The sequence below is a fragment of the Miniopterus natalensis genome, chromosome 9 (assembly GCF_054644295.1).
Source record: "Miniopterus natalensis isolate mMinNat1 chromosome 9, mMinNat1.hap1, whole genome shotgun sequence".
Taxonomy (NCBI): domain Eukaryota; kingdom Metazoa; phylum Chordata; class Mammalia; order Chiroptera; family Miniopteridae; genus Miniopterus; species Miniopterus natalensis.
This window is the reverse complement of record NC_142089.1, coordinates 17,534,709-17,548,288: the sequence shown is the minus strand read 5'-3', so window position 1 is coordinate 17,548,288 and position 13,580 is coordinate 17,534,709. Positions and strand designations below refer to the sequence as shown.

Genomic DNA, 13,580 nt, shown 5'->3' with positions numbered 1-13,580 from the left:
CTAGTGTCAGGAAGAACCAGGTTGTGGACATGGAAGGACTTGAGCAAGCCTGGTTCCTTGGGTCTGATTTTGCTGGGGAGTCTGAAAGGGATGGAGCCATGGCAAAAGGCAGAGCATGCAGGTCAACCCTCTTCTAAACCCAAAAGCAGGAAAACAGGTCCAGAGAGGGGGTGGGGCTCATGCAGGGGCCACAGCCAGTCAGAGACTGAGCCTGGCTTGGAGTCTTCCCTCTTAACTATATGACTTCCCTCCATCCTGGACAGTTGGGGAAGGATCTGGAGAAGGGAGAAAACATTGGTGAATGAGTTGGGTACAAGCTGGACAACGCTCCAGTCTCAATGCCCCTGGTCTCTTTCCCTAGGGAGACCCTGGTTCCCCTGGCCCACCCGGACTCATGGGACCCCCGGTAAGTGGAGCTGCAGGGAGGAGCTGGGAGGTGCTAAAGCTGAGCAGGTGCAGCTCTGCCTTGGTGTGTGGGGTAGCTCAGGTCCTCCGAGGATTGGTCTAATTTGTTTAACCTGAGGAAGGAGGATAGGGAGGCCTCTGGTTGAGGCAAGGGATGTGGCAGTTCCTGCTTTTTTTCCAGGGTTTCAAGGGGAAAACGGGACATCCTGGCCTCCCAGGACCAAAGGTAAGGACCCCAGGCAGATGTGGCATCCCAGCCAGAGTGGACATCCCACTTGATCCTTGGCTGAGGTGCCATCCCAGCATCCAAGCCTCCTGAGGCCACTGGTGGCTGGCCGACTGGATCAGGGCTTCTCCAGAGCTTCTCCCATCTACCCGCCTGAGAGTGCCAGGGCCTTGGGCCAGAGCTGGGGCATGTAGCTGGATCTCTCTGGTGTGGGATCAACTTGGGGTGCAGGGAGCCAAGTGGCAGCCTGGTGAGCCACAGTTGCCTCTCTCTTTTTTAGGGTGACTGTGGAAATCCAGGTCCCCCAGGCAGCAGTGGCCGGCCTGGAGCTGAGGTAAGGGCTGGGGGCCTGTGCACACTGCCTTTAGACAGCCCCTGGGCTCTGCTGATCCGGGATGCAGCCACTTTCTCTTTCTCACTGGCAAAGTGGCCGCCTCCCTCCTCGGCCTTGGGGGGAAGGTTTTGCCCAACACTGCATATCTTGACTTTCTCCCTCCTCTTAAAAGGTTGTAACTGGTCCCCCTTTCTATAGGCTGTTGGGTCACTAGCCTAAAAAGGCAGGACTTGGACTTCTCAGACTGGGGCTCTGCTTTCTTGTCCCAGTAATACTCATGGGCAGGGCTGGTGCCTCGGGCCCTGGAAGGCTTAGGCCTGAAGGCCAGGGCTCAGCTGGGCTCTTAAACCACTGGTGTTCCACCTGCTCTGCTCAGCCTTCTCCCACCTAACAGCCCTGTGTGTGTGATTCTGTTTTTGTGTCTTTTCTTCTTTTTTCTGGCTCCTGCAGGGTGAGCCTGGTGCGATGGGACCCCAGGGAAGGCCTGGCCCCCCTGGCCACGCTGTGAGTAAACTTTGTCTCTGCTTCCATGAGAGTGAGGATTCTATTGGCGCTGGGTGGTGGTAGGCAGGCTGGTGATGACCTGAAAGAACTGACCACAGGAGCAGCCCTGGCCGTGTGGAGCTGTAAGGGGCTGTGGGCTCACCCAGTCCAGTGGTTCTCAGGCTTTTTGCCATTTTCTTATTTTCTGGTTACATTCAAATTTACTTATCAAACAAAAATCATTCAATTATTCAACAAATAATTATTGAGCACCTGCTCCATGCCAAGCAGTGTTCAAGGCATTGGGCTAAGGTAGTGAGGAAGACAGACATGGTCCCCTGATTCTGACTTCCATGCAGGCACAACAAACACAAATTAATTCAGAAGGCATGTGATGTCTCAGGGAGGAACTGGGAGGTGACTTTAGGGGAAGCTTTGACCAGGAGCCAGTTGTCCAGTAGTCTGAGGGAAGACCATCCAGTTCAGGGCTGGGGCGGGGGGTGGGAGGAGCAGGTGATGGAAAGAGCCTGAGGCAGGGGGAGGTTGGTATATTTGGGGAGCTCAAGGTCAGCATGGCTGGAGTGGAGGTCAAGGGGCGTGAGTGGGAACGGGGAAGCTGAGTTTGGAGAGGACATGATGCAGATGGTGGAGGACCTCTGACCATGGGCTTGGGGTGGCAGAGGGGTGGGGCACAAATGGAGGCAGAAGTGTCACTGGGAGGCTTTTCAGCGGTGGGTGGATGGTGGTGGTGGAGCCGGTAGCAGAGCACAGAGCTGGCCTGTGTTTAGAGGCAGAGGACTGGCTCAGGACCTGCGTGAGTGGGAGGCAGGGAACAGCAGAAAGATAGCGGTCAAGGGTGACTCCTGTGTGGAGTAGCTGAGTGAGTGGGTGGTGTATTTACTGAGGTAGGGCGACTTGGAGAGAATATTTATTAAGTAATAATGGATTTTCCGTCTACTTTACTCATCAGTAACCTTGAGCACTGTCATTGGGAGCCTTTGATCAGTGTGAGGGTGCCACACTGGTGGGGTTCTAGAGAAAATTGAATAAACACACTGGCCTTTTACTGCAGCCCTACTGTGGCTGGCTGTAGAGCTACAGGCTTTTGAAAATGTTAAAAATAGTTCATGACCAAAAAACAGAACTCTCAGTTCTTCATCACTATTTTTATAGAGCTCAAGGGGTCCAGAGCTCCCTGATTGGGGACCGCAGGTCTAGCTCAGTCCCCCCTCATGTTACAGATGAAAGAAGGAGTCATACACTCTGAATTGTGTCTCCCCTGAAGACTCATTCAGGGGCTGGAGACAAGAGGGACACAGGGCTCCTCTTCTCACCTCTGTCCATCCCGCCCAGCCCCCTGCTGTGCGCTGGTCCCAGTGCTGGACATTCCTGTCCAGGAGAGTGCAGATGAGTAGGACGGAGACCGTGCCCCAGACTTTCCATCTGGGATTGTGGAGGGAAGTGCTCTGAGAGAGACTTGAGGGCCCTTGGAGCCCTGGGTAGCTCTGTGTGGCTCTGTTCAGGGAGGTGACATTGGAGCAGTGCCACAGCTGAAGATGTGGGGAGATGGGGGAAGGGCATTTGGACAAGGGCCAGCCCAGGCAAGGCAGGAGCACTCCTTCGTGTCTGAGTCTCGTCCTCCCACGGTAGGAGAGTGGCAGGAGACCAGGGAGGCTTGGGCTTGGTGCTGAGCCCCTGCCCATCACACCCTGCTGCACAGTTCCCAATACAGAAGGAAGGTGGGGAGCCCAGAAGACACCCAGACTGCATAGGGAACTCCCTCAGGCCTTTGCCGTCTGCACTTGGCTCTGGGTCCCAGATCATCCCCTCAGCACAGCCCCAGATGTACTGCTCAGTGTGCGGCAGGCATGAAGGTCCAGTGAGCTCAGGGACCCCCAGGCCTCAGCTCAGGCACAAATCTTCTGGCAGAAACTCAAGTACAAGACCCAAAAGGAAGGAAGATTTAGGATGAAGTTTATGGTTTGTTTCTGCTGTCGGTCCCTCCACACCTCCCAGGGGCCTTGTCACTGGAGACTCTTTCCAACCCACTGCCTTTGTCTCTCTTTAGGGACCACCGGGGCCTCCAGGCCAGCCAGGCCCAGCTGGGATTTCTGCAGTGGTGAGTGACAGGCTCCCCTCATCCCCCCTCCCAGGAACTTGGCCCTGCTCTGCTGTGGGCTCCTTTCAGAGGGAGCTGGGGGATGCGAAACAGTTTGCCCCATCCCTCTCCTTTCCCGGTCATCCTCTCTTGCCTCCAGAGATCTCCCCAACTGGTATGTGGTAAAGGCCTTGGGAGAGGGATGGAGGCCATCCCAGGGCCCTGTCTCAAGTTCGGGAAGCACCAGCTCCTGGGGTTGGGGGCAGGGTCCCTGGCACACAGCGTCTGCCTCTGGCCATGCGGAGTTCACTTTTCCCTCTCCCTTCTCCCCTCCCCCCTCACCACACTCTTTCCTTTCCTCTAGGGCCTGAAAGGAGACCGGGGAGCCACTGGAGAAAGGGGCCTTTCAGGCCTTCCAGGCCAACCTGGACCTCCTGGACACCCTGGCCCCCCGGTAAGACTGCACCTCTTAAAGCACAGCCCCCCAAGAAAGGGCCAGTTGGTTTTGTTGGTTGAGCGCAGCACTGCATGTCTGGGGTCTCCAGGCAAGGAGAGGCTGTGTGCATGGAAGACGGTGGCGTGGAGCTTGTGCTGAGGATCACATATTTGGAAGAAGGGACAAGCTCAGCAGCCAGCACTGTGCCAGCTGCACACCAGGCCACTGCCTCTGACTATGCACCAGCACCACCTGTAGAGATCCCTGGGCTAGGCGTCAGGCAGGGGACAGCCTGGAGCTGTCGGTGTGGGGCTTGGGAACAGGCAGGAGTGTGGGGAAGTCTAAGTTTCCACGCTGTGCCCACAGTGTCCCAGGGGAAGGGGGAGGAGCAGGACCCATTGGTGGAATGGGGGCTGGGCATGCCCGGTGGGCAAGGGGAGGCATGTGACACTAAGCTGGGTGGCCGCTCATCACATCTTTATTGCTCTTACTTCCCAGGGTGAGCCGGGTGCGGATGGTGCGGCTGGCAAAGAGGTACTGTTGTGCTGGGCTTGTCCTTCCTCCGCCCGCCGCCCTACCCTGACCCCCCTGTTCAGCCAGGGACCATTGCCTGTGCAGGGTACCTCCGGACAGATATGTAGGAGACTGCTGCCCTCGTTGCCCTGGGAGAGGCGTTGGGGACTAGCAGATGGGGATGAGAGTGAGACTTGTTTGTCACTGTCTTTCAAACCATGTACCTGGTCAGAAAGAGACAGTAATAGTAATAAACTCCAAACAAACATTTCCTGGGCACAAGTTCTTGCCAGGCCCTTCAATATGCCACAGATTGTCCCCTTCATTCTGACTTCTCACCTCTTTTTGTCTGTAACAAGGGACCCAACCAACATAATCATCTAAGGCCATGCTCTAGGGGACATTAGTCTCCTTTCCATCTGTCAGCCCTTCTGTTAACAGGAAGGCCATCATCGTTTCTCACACAGAGCCCAGCCAGGCACAGCGCAGGGGCCCAAGGCTGTGGAAGGTGGTCCTTTCACGGCACGTGCCTCCCTGGGTGGCTTGGGGATGCTGCACAGACTTGACTTCTGGCTTTTGCTTTCCTCTAGGGACCCCCTGGAAAACAGGGACTCTATGGACCGCCTGGTCCCAAGGTGAGTGGACACAGGCTGGGTTTGAGAGGAGAAGCTCAGGAGTTGGTTAAGCCTAGCTCCCAGCTATGATCTTAGCCATGGAGGGGAGACGCAGGAAGGCCACTGGACGGGGAGAAAGTGGGCAGAACTTGGAGCAGCCTCATCTCTGAACACTTCTAGCATGGGGCTGTCCCAGGGGTCTGAGCTATGGTTGGGGGGATGGATGTTTCAAGTTCACTCACTCATTGGTTGGTTGATTCGTTCATTCATTCTACAAGCATCCACTTGATCTTGCTCCCATTCCCAGCCTCTGTCCTTGCATTGGGTAAACAGAGGCCTCTGAACAATAGGTGCTCACTTAGTCCAGTTACACAGATTCTACTGGAAATTAGACACAGCACTGTGGGATCAGGGGGAGAGCACCCAGCTCAGCTTGGGAGTCAGGGAGGCTGCACAGAAAAACCGGGACATTTCGGCTGGGTTGGCGGAGTGCAATGGGTAGAGAGGAAGGGAGGGGCATTCAGGCAAAGAGGACTGAGGCGGTGTGGTCAAGTCAGAGAATGGAAGTCCCTGAGGTCTGGAGGGACGTGCAAGGGCAGGGAGATGAGGCTGGAGCAGATGGGATCAGAACCATATCATGAATGGTCCTGAATGCCTGGCCAAGGAATTAGACCTTTATTCAGAGGGCAGCTGGGAACTGCCAGAAGTTCTAAGCAGGGAGTAACACCATGAGAACTGCCTTCTAGAAGGACTGCCTGGGGTCAGTGAAGTGGGCATCCTGTCAGGATGCTGTGGCCACAGTCCCAAGGGAGATGCTGGGGGCTTGGTTGGAGAATGGAGAGGGGCAGATGCTAAGACATCATGAGGTAGACTTGACAGTACTTGGCAGTGTTGGACTGTGACTTCCTGTCTTGTAGGGTGATCCAGGACCTTCAGGCCAGAAGGGCCAGGCAGGAGAGAAGGGAAGAGCTGGCATGCCTGGTGGGCCTGGCAAGAGTGGCTCCATGGGGCCTGTTGGACCACCAGGTCCTGCAGGAGAGAGAGGCCATCCTGGATCTCCAGGGCCTGTGGGGAACCCTGGATTGCCCGGGGTGCCTGGCTCCATGGTAAGGGGAGGCTGGCAGCCACAGACATTGTCTGGGTGTGCAGGGTGGAGCATGGACCATTTTAGAACCTCCTACTGACATTCAGCAGGAAACAGCATGACTCCCATACGAGTGGCTCTTAACTGTGTGGGGAGGGTGGGGGGTTGAGGGCCCTCTCCCCAGAAAAATGCACTGATGCACAAATGTTTTGGACCATTTCCAGGGGGGTAGGATTAAGTACCTGTGCGAGGCTCCTGGGACCTTTGTTTCCTTCGCCATCCTTTATTTCCATAAAATCTATTCCCAGGGGGAGAGCACCAGGCTTGGAAGCATAACTGAGACAGGTTTTCTTCTCTTTCCTCAGGGAGACATGGTGAATTACGATGAAATCAAGAGATTCATCAGACAAGAGATCATTAAAATGTTTGATGGTAATTGGCAATTGCTAGGTGGCAGTGGGTGCTGCTGGCCCTTCCAAGCTGCTCCTCTGCCCTGCCCTGGCCTCCTTTTCCTTAAAGCTCAATATCCTACCCCCCACTCACCCCCACCCCCCACTTACAGGCATGTGTTCAATAAGGTTTCAGATGTTCCTTTTCACCTGCTCTCTTCAGAGATAACATGATTCCCTCCCGCCCTCCCCAAGCCCCCACTGGAGCCAAGGAGACAGATAAGGAAATTTACATCAAACGGGTCTGTGTGCAGTAAGCTCTAAATAGTGGAGCAAGCAGCAACTTAAGATGGCTGGGGTGGTTTCATTTTAAGCTTGTTTCCTGTTCATATGCTTGTCCAGCACTGATATGCTGGGGACTGGGGGAAACATGGGCCCTGTCCTCAAGGGGCTGGGCATTGTGATTGGGGAGCAGACCTTGAAAGCCAAGCAAGGAGTCTGGACTTTAATCTGGAGCTAGTGCTGAATTAATGAAAGATGCTGGAGAAAAGAGATGCTGTCGTTAGGTCTGTGCTTCAGAAGGAGCAGCGTGGAAAACAAGGTGGAGGCCAGGGCACGGAAGACCCCCTAGATCAACCCCCTAGACCAACACCCTTGGCTCTGATGTCCCTCTGAGGAAAGGCAGCTTTGGACTCCATGCAGACGGCCTGTCTGCAGCATCTGCAGTCATTCTGAGTCCCTGGGGTGCCCTATGACCTGTCCCTGGCCTTTCTTACAGAGAGGATGGCTTACTACACCTCCAGGATTCAGTTCCCCATGGAGGTGGCGGCAGCTCCAGGACGACCAGGGCCCCCGGGGAAAGATGGTGCTCCCGGCCGGCCAGGCTCCCCAGGAGCACCTGGGCTTCCTGGTCAGATTGGCAGAGAAGGACGGCAGGGTCTGCCAGGAATGAGAGGTAGATCTGCCCTCTGGTTCCCGAAGTGCACACGTAGTTGTTTGGGTCACACATGAGCATTGTATGAGGTCTGTTGTGAATATATTTGCACATGTATGTGTGTATTTCCAATAATCCAACTGGGTGTGTCATTTTTCTGCTCAGGAATAAGACTTCTTATTTTGTTTCTTTTGTCCCAGGATTACCCGGTACCAAAGGTGAAAAGGGGGACACTGGTGTTGGCATCGCAGGAGAAAATGGTCTCCCCGGCCCCCCAGGTAGGAAAATCCAGCATTTAAGACCATGAATCTATAACCTAAAAACTTATATGCATATATGCATAACCCATGGACACAGACAATAGTGTGGTGAAGGCCTAGGGGGAGGGGTACGGGGGAGGGGGCTAATGGGGGGAAAAGGGGACATTTGTAATACTTTCAACAATAAAGATAAATTTAAAAAAAAGAACCCCCCCCAAAAAAGACCATGTTTAGAGCAGCTGAGATCTCCTTTCTTCATGCTCCTTCTATAACACAGTTGTGTGGAACCTCGAATAACTACAGACCTATCAACCAACATTTACAGCGATGCGACTGTGTGCAAGACACTCTCCTAGGGCATGTGTGGGGAATGGAAGGGCCAGTGCCTGGCCTCAAGACCTAAACTGGCCAGATGCTGTGGGATAGGGAATGGGAGTTTAAGTCCTGCTGGGCATCTCACTGGCTGGATGACCTTGACAAGGTCGCTTAAGACAGACCATACAGCCTAAAAGAATGACCAAAGCCTAATGGCCAGGTGCTGAGACCCAGCTTCATCACTTACCACATGGGCAGCCTCTCCGAGCCTGTGTCCTCACCTACAAGGTGAGAGAATAGTTCCTTTCTCACGGAACTGCTGTGAGTCAATGAATAACGCATAAAAACCACTCAGCCTTGAGCCGGGCACACGGAAGCTCTCGCTAAAACTAGCCAGTAGTAGTGTTGTTACTGTTAAGTTAATGTAAGGCTCCGATCAGATCTCATGAAAACATGTTGTAACCTGAGACGTATTCATGAAATGCAAGGTATTTTTTACCATGACCATTATTTCTTCTTTTCTTGTAGTCTGGGTCTCCTGATTTCCCTTTTCTGACTCTTCCCTCCCTAGGTCCTCAAGGTCCTCCAGGGTATGGCAAGATGGGAGCAACTGGACCAATGGGCCAACAAGGCATCCCTGGCATCCCTGGCCCCCCGGGCCCCATGGGCCAGCCGGGCAAGACTGGCTACTGTAACCCCTCCGACTGCTTTGGGGCCATGCCAATGGAGCAGCAATACCCACCCGTGAAAAACATGAAGGGGCCTTTCGGCTGAATTCCCCATCTCCGTTAGATGAAGGACTCCATTGGGAACAGATGGCTAAAACTTATAAGACTCTGTGATGGGTTGTGAATGTTTTGATTTTTTAATTGCTATTAATATTTTTTTATCAGTCAATAAAAAAATAAAACGATATGTAGTCCCACTTCCGGTGGGGTTTCTCTGGTGCTGCAGCTGCTCTCCCTGTCAGCCTCCTTTGTCATTTGGTCCCAAGGTCAAAAAGGGCATTTCCTTCATCGTCTATGGTCAGCCCGTGGAGCTGTGGGATGCTGCTGTACATGGTGCCCCAGCTCAGCTTTCCTCTCCAGCTGCTTCTGAACTGTCCTTCGGTCCTCCGGACTGTGTCCTGTCCTTCACAGCACCCTTCTCAGAGTCAGAGAAGGGGTGTCGCTCAGCCTCTCCCTGCGAGTGAGCCAAAAGCAGGTTTGAAGACCCCACTTCCAGCTCATAAAGGCCCCTCCCTAGTTGCTTTCCTAAAGAAAACAGTGTTTGGTGCCCCACCTACCCTTTTCATTTCTTGAGTGTGACGCAAAGCTAAGCCAGGTTGCACCTTGGGAAATGCCACCCAATTTTTGAAGTGTGTTCATCCGCCAAGCACAGTCTCTCCTTGCTGCTCCAGTAATTCTGTGATTAGAAAGCCTGTGAAACAGGAGGGAAGATCAGCTCCAGCCCTGGCCTAGGCAATCAGGGAATGCTTCTCTGGGAAATGAGATGGAACCTCTTGCCTGTACTGATGCATGGCCCTGCCCCCAGCTCTCCTGGACTGCAGATGGCTCTTTTGTTATTCTTTGTTAACCTAACATGTAGTCCTTCCCCATATATCTTAGCCTAGGTCTTCAGAGACAGGTTGCATCAGTACAAAGGGGTCATGGGCAAGCCACAATCGGATCTAAGCTTATGGTCCTCAAAGTCTGCTGGGAGTCTGGTGATCTATCTCCTGTCTCCTCCATATGTAAAAAGGCTAGGAAGAAAAAAAAGCAAGTTGAATATTACAGAAACATTCCATCTCAAGCTTCTCTTTCTCTTTCCCTCGTTCTAGGCGGGCGGCCCTGTGAGAAAGCAACAGGGCACATCCAGAGGGACTCCCAAAGAAAGCCTTTTTACTGGCCCCAGCTTATCCAAGTTGGATAAACTTCAAAGCGATCCCAGAGCAGGCTTAGAAATGTAGCCGGGATCCAGGCGCTTATCCAAGTTGCCTGAAGCCTTCAAACTGGCTGTCAAATCTCTTCAGAGCTGGTACTTCCAGCATAGTTCTGGAAATTCCTTTCTCGAGCAGGACTCCGAATTCCAGGAGATCAGCCTATGGGTGGCTTTTCAAACCTTTGTCCCCCCCATCCCCCCACCCCGCCCCTGGCCAGGAGTAGAGGAGTGCCGAGGCCAGGGGAATGAACTCAGGCTGATTCCTGAGCATGCCCAAGGGTCTCCGTGATGTTTTTAGTTATCAGAGGAGTCAATTCTTATTTCATGTCCCACTACCAATTCTAGGTTAACCCTGGTTCTCACATAAGCCATTAAAAAGCAAGCACATCACCTTTGCCTTGAAGCAGCAGCCAGTTCTGGACAGTGAGTGAGGACAGATGTTGCAGTGCTCCCACTGGAAGGCCAGCTTCCCTCTCAGCCCATCCTGTGAAGTGCTGATGACAAGGAGCTCGCTGGCGCCAGGAGAAAGAAAGAAAGAAGAAAGGACCAGCTGTTGAGTCCGCCAGGTTGGCTTTGAAAGCCAGAGGGGAAGGTGGCCATGAGAAAACATCAAGCTCATCCCCTTTGTGAGCCACTGGGCGGCGATCCTTGCGGAATAAGCGATGCTTTCTTCGCTTTGTCCTTGAGTCAAACTCACACCACTCTTAGGAGATTCTGCGACAGATGAGGTTTAAGCTTTCATGATCTGAGTGCTCATCTCCCTGGAGTCTGAAATTGCTGTATTTCCTTGGACCATGAAGATCCAGATGGAAAGCTGAGTTTATAGTCTCTTCTGTTACTGTGGTCAGCAAAAAAGCCAGCCCATGGATTGTGCTCATAAATTCAGGAAGCGCGGAAGCTGAAGGGAAAGGAAGGAGGGGCACAGGCGTCCCGTCCTTTCAGGCAGCTTTCTCGCGTGCCCGCCGTTAGTTTTCTGTCTTCGTTTCTTAGTGTATTCCAGGCTTTTAAGGCAACACACAGATCGTTCAGATTGGCAAAGCCTAACTTGATGAGTCCATTTCCCCTTTCTACTTTGTGCCAGGAACTGTCTGGGGATTCGGAGGCAAACTAGACAGATATGGTCCCTGCCCCCGCAGTATCTACGGGGAGAGCAGACAGTTAAACAAGCAATTACAGCAGAGTGGGGTGGTGGGGCAGTACCAGGCTCGAGGGAGCACGGGGCCGAGGGACCTAGCTGTGTCTGGACGGAGATGGATGTAGGCAGAGGGCGCCGCACGTGCCAAGGTCCGGGGATGATGGAGCACAGCGCGCGGAGCGCTGAGAGCGGCGCGGCCTGCGGCTGGAATGCGCAGCGGGAGCGGGGAGGCGGCGGGAAGCCTGGGTCTGCCAGGGTGTCGGGTTTGCCTACGTGCAGTTCACTGGCGGCCGTGTGAAGAACGGATCGACGGGCCCTCTGCTCTGTAAGAGGAGGAAAGGCTGCTGCATGTTTATTCTGCGGAGGAAAATCCCAAAATGTGATGCCTTTTGGAATTTTTTTTTTTTTTAATATATCTTTATTGATTTCAGAGAAAGGAAAGGAGAGGGAGAGAGAGTGAGAGAGAAACATCAATGATGAGAGAGTCATTGATCGGCTGCAGCCCGCAACCCAGGCATGTGCCCTGACCGGGAATTGAACCCTGATCGCCTGGATCCCAGGTCGACGCTCAACCGCTGAGCCACGCCTGGCAGGGCCCTTCTGGAATTTAAATCTTCCTTTTCGTCATCATATTTTCCCATTCCCAGAATTCAGAATCTATTTAGACTCTTCACATTTGGCCCATTAGCCTCTTACCAGACTAGATCTTTCTGTTGTTGCCCTGAATAGTTTATGGGAGTGGAAAGCATCAAGGCACGCTCCATATGATTCCACAATAGGAGGGGTGGAATCAGCACGGCCGCTGTTCTCACTTTTCTGAGTTTTCTGTTGGTTCTGTGGAAAGCTGCAAATTGCCCCCTGATCCACAGCATCCACTTGGAATTTAAATTTCGGATTGGCTCTCGCTGGAATCCAAGAGCGCTTATTCCATATTAGGTGAGGGTTGAGCTTCCTTTTCAGTAAGCAATCCTGGAGCTTGGTGCTGAGCCGGGATGCCTGTGGGAATGTGTCTCTGGGGGAGGAGGGAGTTTCCAGTGGATGGGGCTTCCACTATCAAGCTCTGCCCCACCTCTAACGAGTCAGCAGCAGGGCTTCCATGAACTCAGGAAAGTGCCCCGTGCTCTGAAAAGGGCTGGAATCCAAGTGTTCTTCTTTGGCTAGAGGGGAAACAATAGCAGGAACCTCCCACCCACCTCTGTCTGCTTCAGGTAGCTGAGATTTTGGAAAGGAGCTGATTGTTTTCCAGTCTTTGGAAGGTCCTGGTCTCCCTTTTATCCAGCCCTCTCCAAAGTAAACACACCTGGGCCTGCTGCAGCAGCTCGGAGGCACAGCCCTGGGCTTGGCTTTGGCTAGTTTCTGACAGCTCAAGAAATGAATTGGATGCCTTTGCCCCCAAATAGCAGACATTTAACAGGCTGTTTTCCTGAGAGCCCTTTGCTGGGCAGAGGAAGCTGGGGCGTGAAGTTCTCATAGGAGTTTAATCCTCAGCACCTACACAGAGCTTGGCAAGTGGCGGGAACTCTGTAGGTTGATATGTTTGTGGAATAAAATGAGTGTGTGTCTCATCAGCCCCATTTTCAGGCCAGGCTTCACTCTTCTCTCTTCCCTTGACCTTCAGCCCAGACTTCAGGACTTCCTTTCTGAGATTTTGCAATTCAATTCCACCTATTTTTTGGATTAGGGGAAGGCAGGGTGGTTTACAAAGGTGAAGAAGACAAGACCCACTAAACACTAAGTACTGAGTAGTTAAAATATGGTGGACCTGCGATCAATTCCCAACTTTTCCATTCATCCTTTTGGTAGTAGAGAAGTCACTTAGCCTCTCTCAGCCTCAGTTCCTCATTGTAAATGGGTAACTATATTTTCAAAGGATTGTGGTGAAAATGAAACAATGCATTGTACTTAGCACAATACCCAGTACCTAGTAAGGATTCAATACAGAATAACAACAACTACTAACATTTATTGAATTCACGCCAGGTACTGTTCTAGGCACTGGGGATACAGGGGTGCATAAGAAAAGGACAATACTACACTATACATGTAAACTTTAAAGAGAACAATTCAAATAGTGACAAATATTATGAAAAAGGGACACATATGCTATGATAGATGACAAGAATGGGGGGGCAGGCAATGCTACTTTAGATGTGGTGTCAAGGAATGTCCCCCCAAGGAGGTGCTGTCTAAACTGAGACCTGGATGGCAAGCAGGAGTGAAGAGCCAAGGGAAAAACGTTCCAGACAGGGAGAAGAGCTCATCCAAGAACCTGAAGGTGGGAATGATCTCGGTAGGTTCCAGGGGTGGAGACCAGGGGTGGAGGCCAGGCAGGCATGGCTGGAGTGAACTGAGGACAGCAGTGGCTGGAAGTGAGGCTGGAGATGCAGGCAGGGTCTTGGTCATAGAGGGCCATGAAGGTCATAAGGATGTGTTT

At 52.8% G+C, this 13,580-nt stretch overlaps 1 protein-coding gene across 1 annotated transcript in view; it reads left to right on the top strand.

Annotated features, from left to right (window-relative positions):
- The window catches only part of COL16A1 (collagen type XVI alpha 1 chain), a 47,502-nt gene extending 38,458 nt beyond the window's left edge, over positions 1–9,044 (top strand). Inside the window, exons 59-71 of the mRNA XM_016217386.2 lie at positions 362–406; positions 587–631; positions 912–965; positions 1,416–1,469; positions 3,517–3,567; positions 3,911–4,000; positions 4,481–4,516; positions 5,086–5,130; positions 6,027–6,215; positions 6,559–6,625; positions 7,361–7,537; positions 7,717–7,794; positions 8,663–9,044. Coding sequence (XP_016072872.2) covers positions 362–406; positions 587–631; positions 912–965; positions 1,416–1,469; positions 3,517–3,567; positions 3,911–4,000; positions 4,481–4,516; positions 5,086–5,130; positions 6,027–6,215; positions 6,559–6,625; positions 7,361–7,537; positions 7,717–7,794; positions 8,663–8,865 — 1,134 coding nt within the window. The 3' untranslated portion in view covers positions 8,866–9,044. The remainder of the gene's footprint in view (positions 1–361; positions 407–586; positions 632–911; positions 966–1,415; positions 1,470–3,516; positions 3,568–3,910; positions 4,001–4,480; positions 4,517–5,085; positions 5,131–6,026; positions 6,216–6,558; positions 6,626–7,360; positions 7,538–7,716; positions 7,795–8,662) is intronic.
- Positions 9,045–13,580: the final 4,536 nt, after the last annotated feature.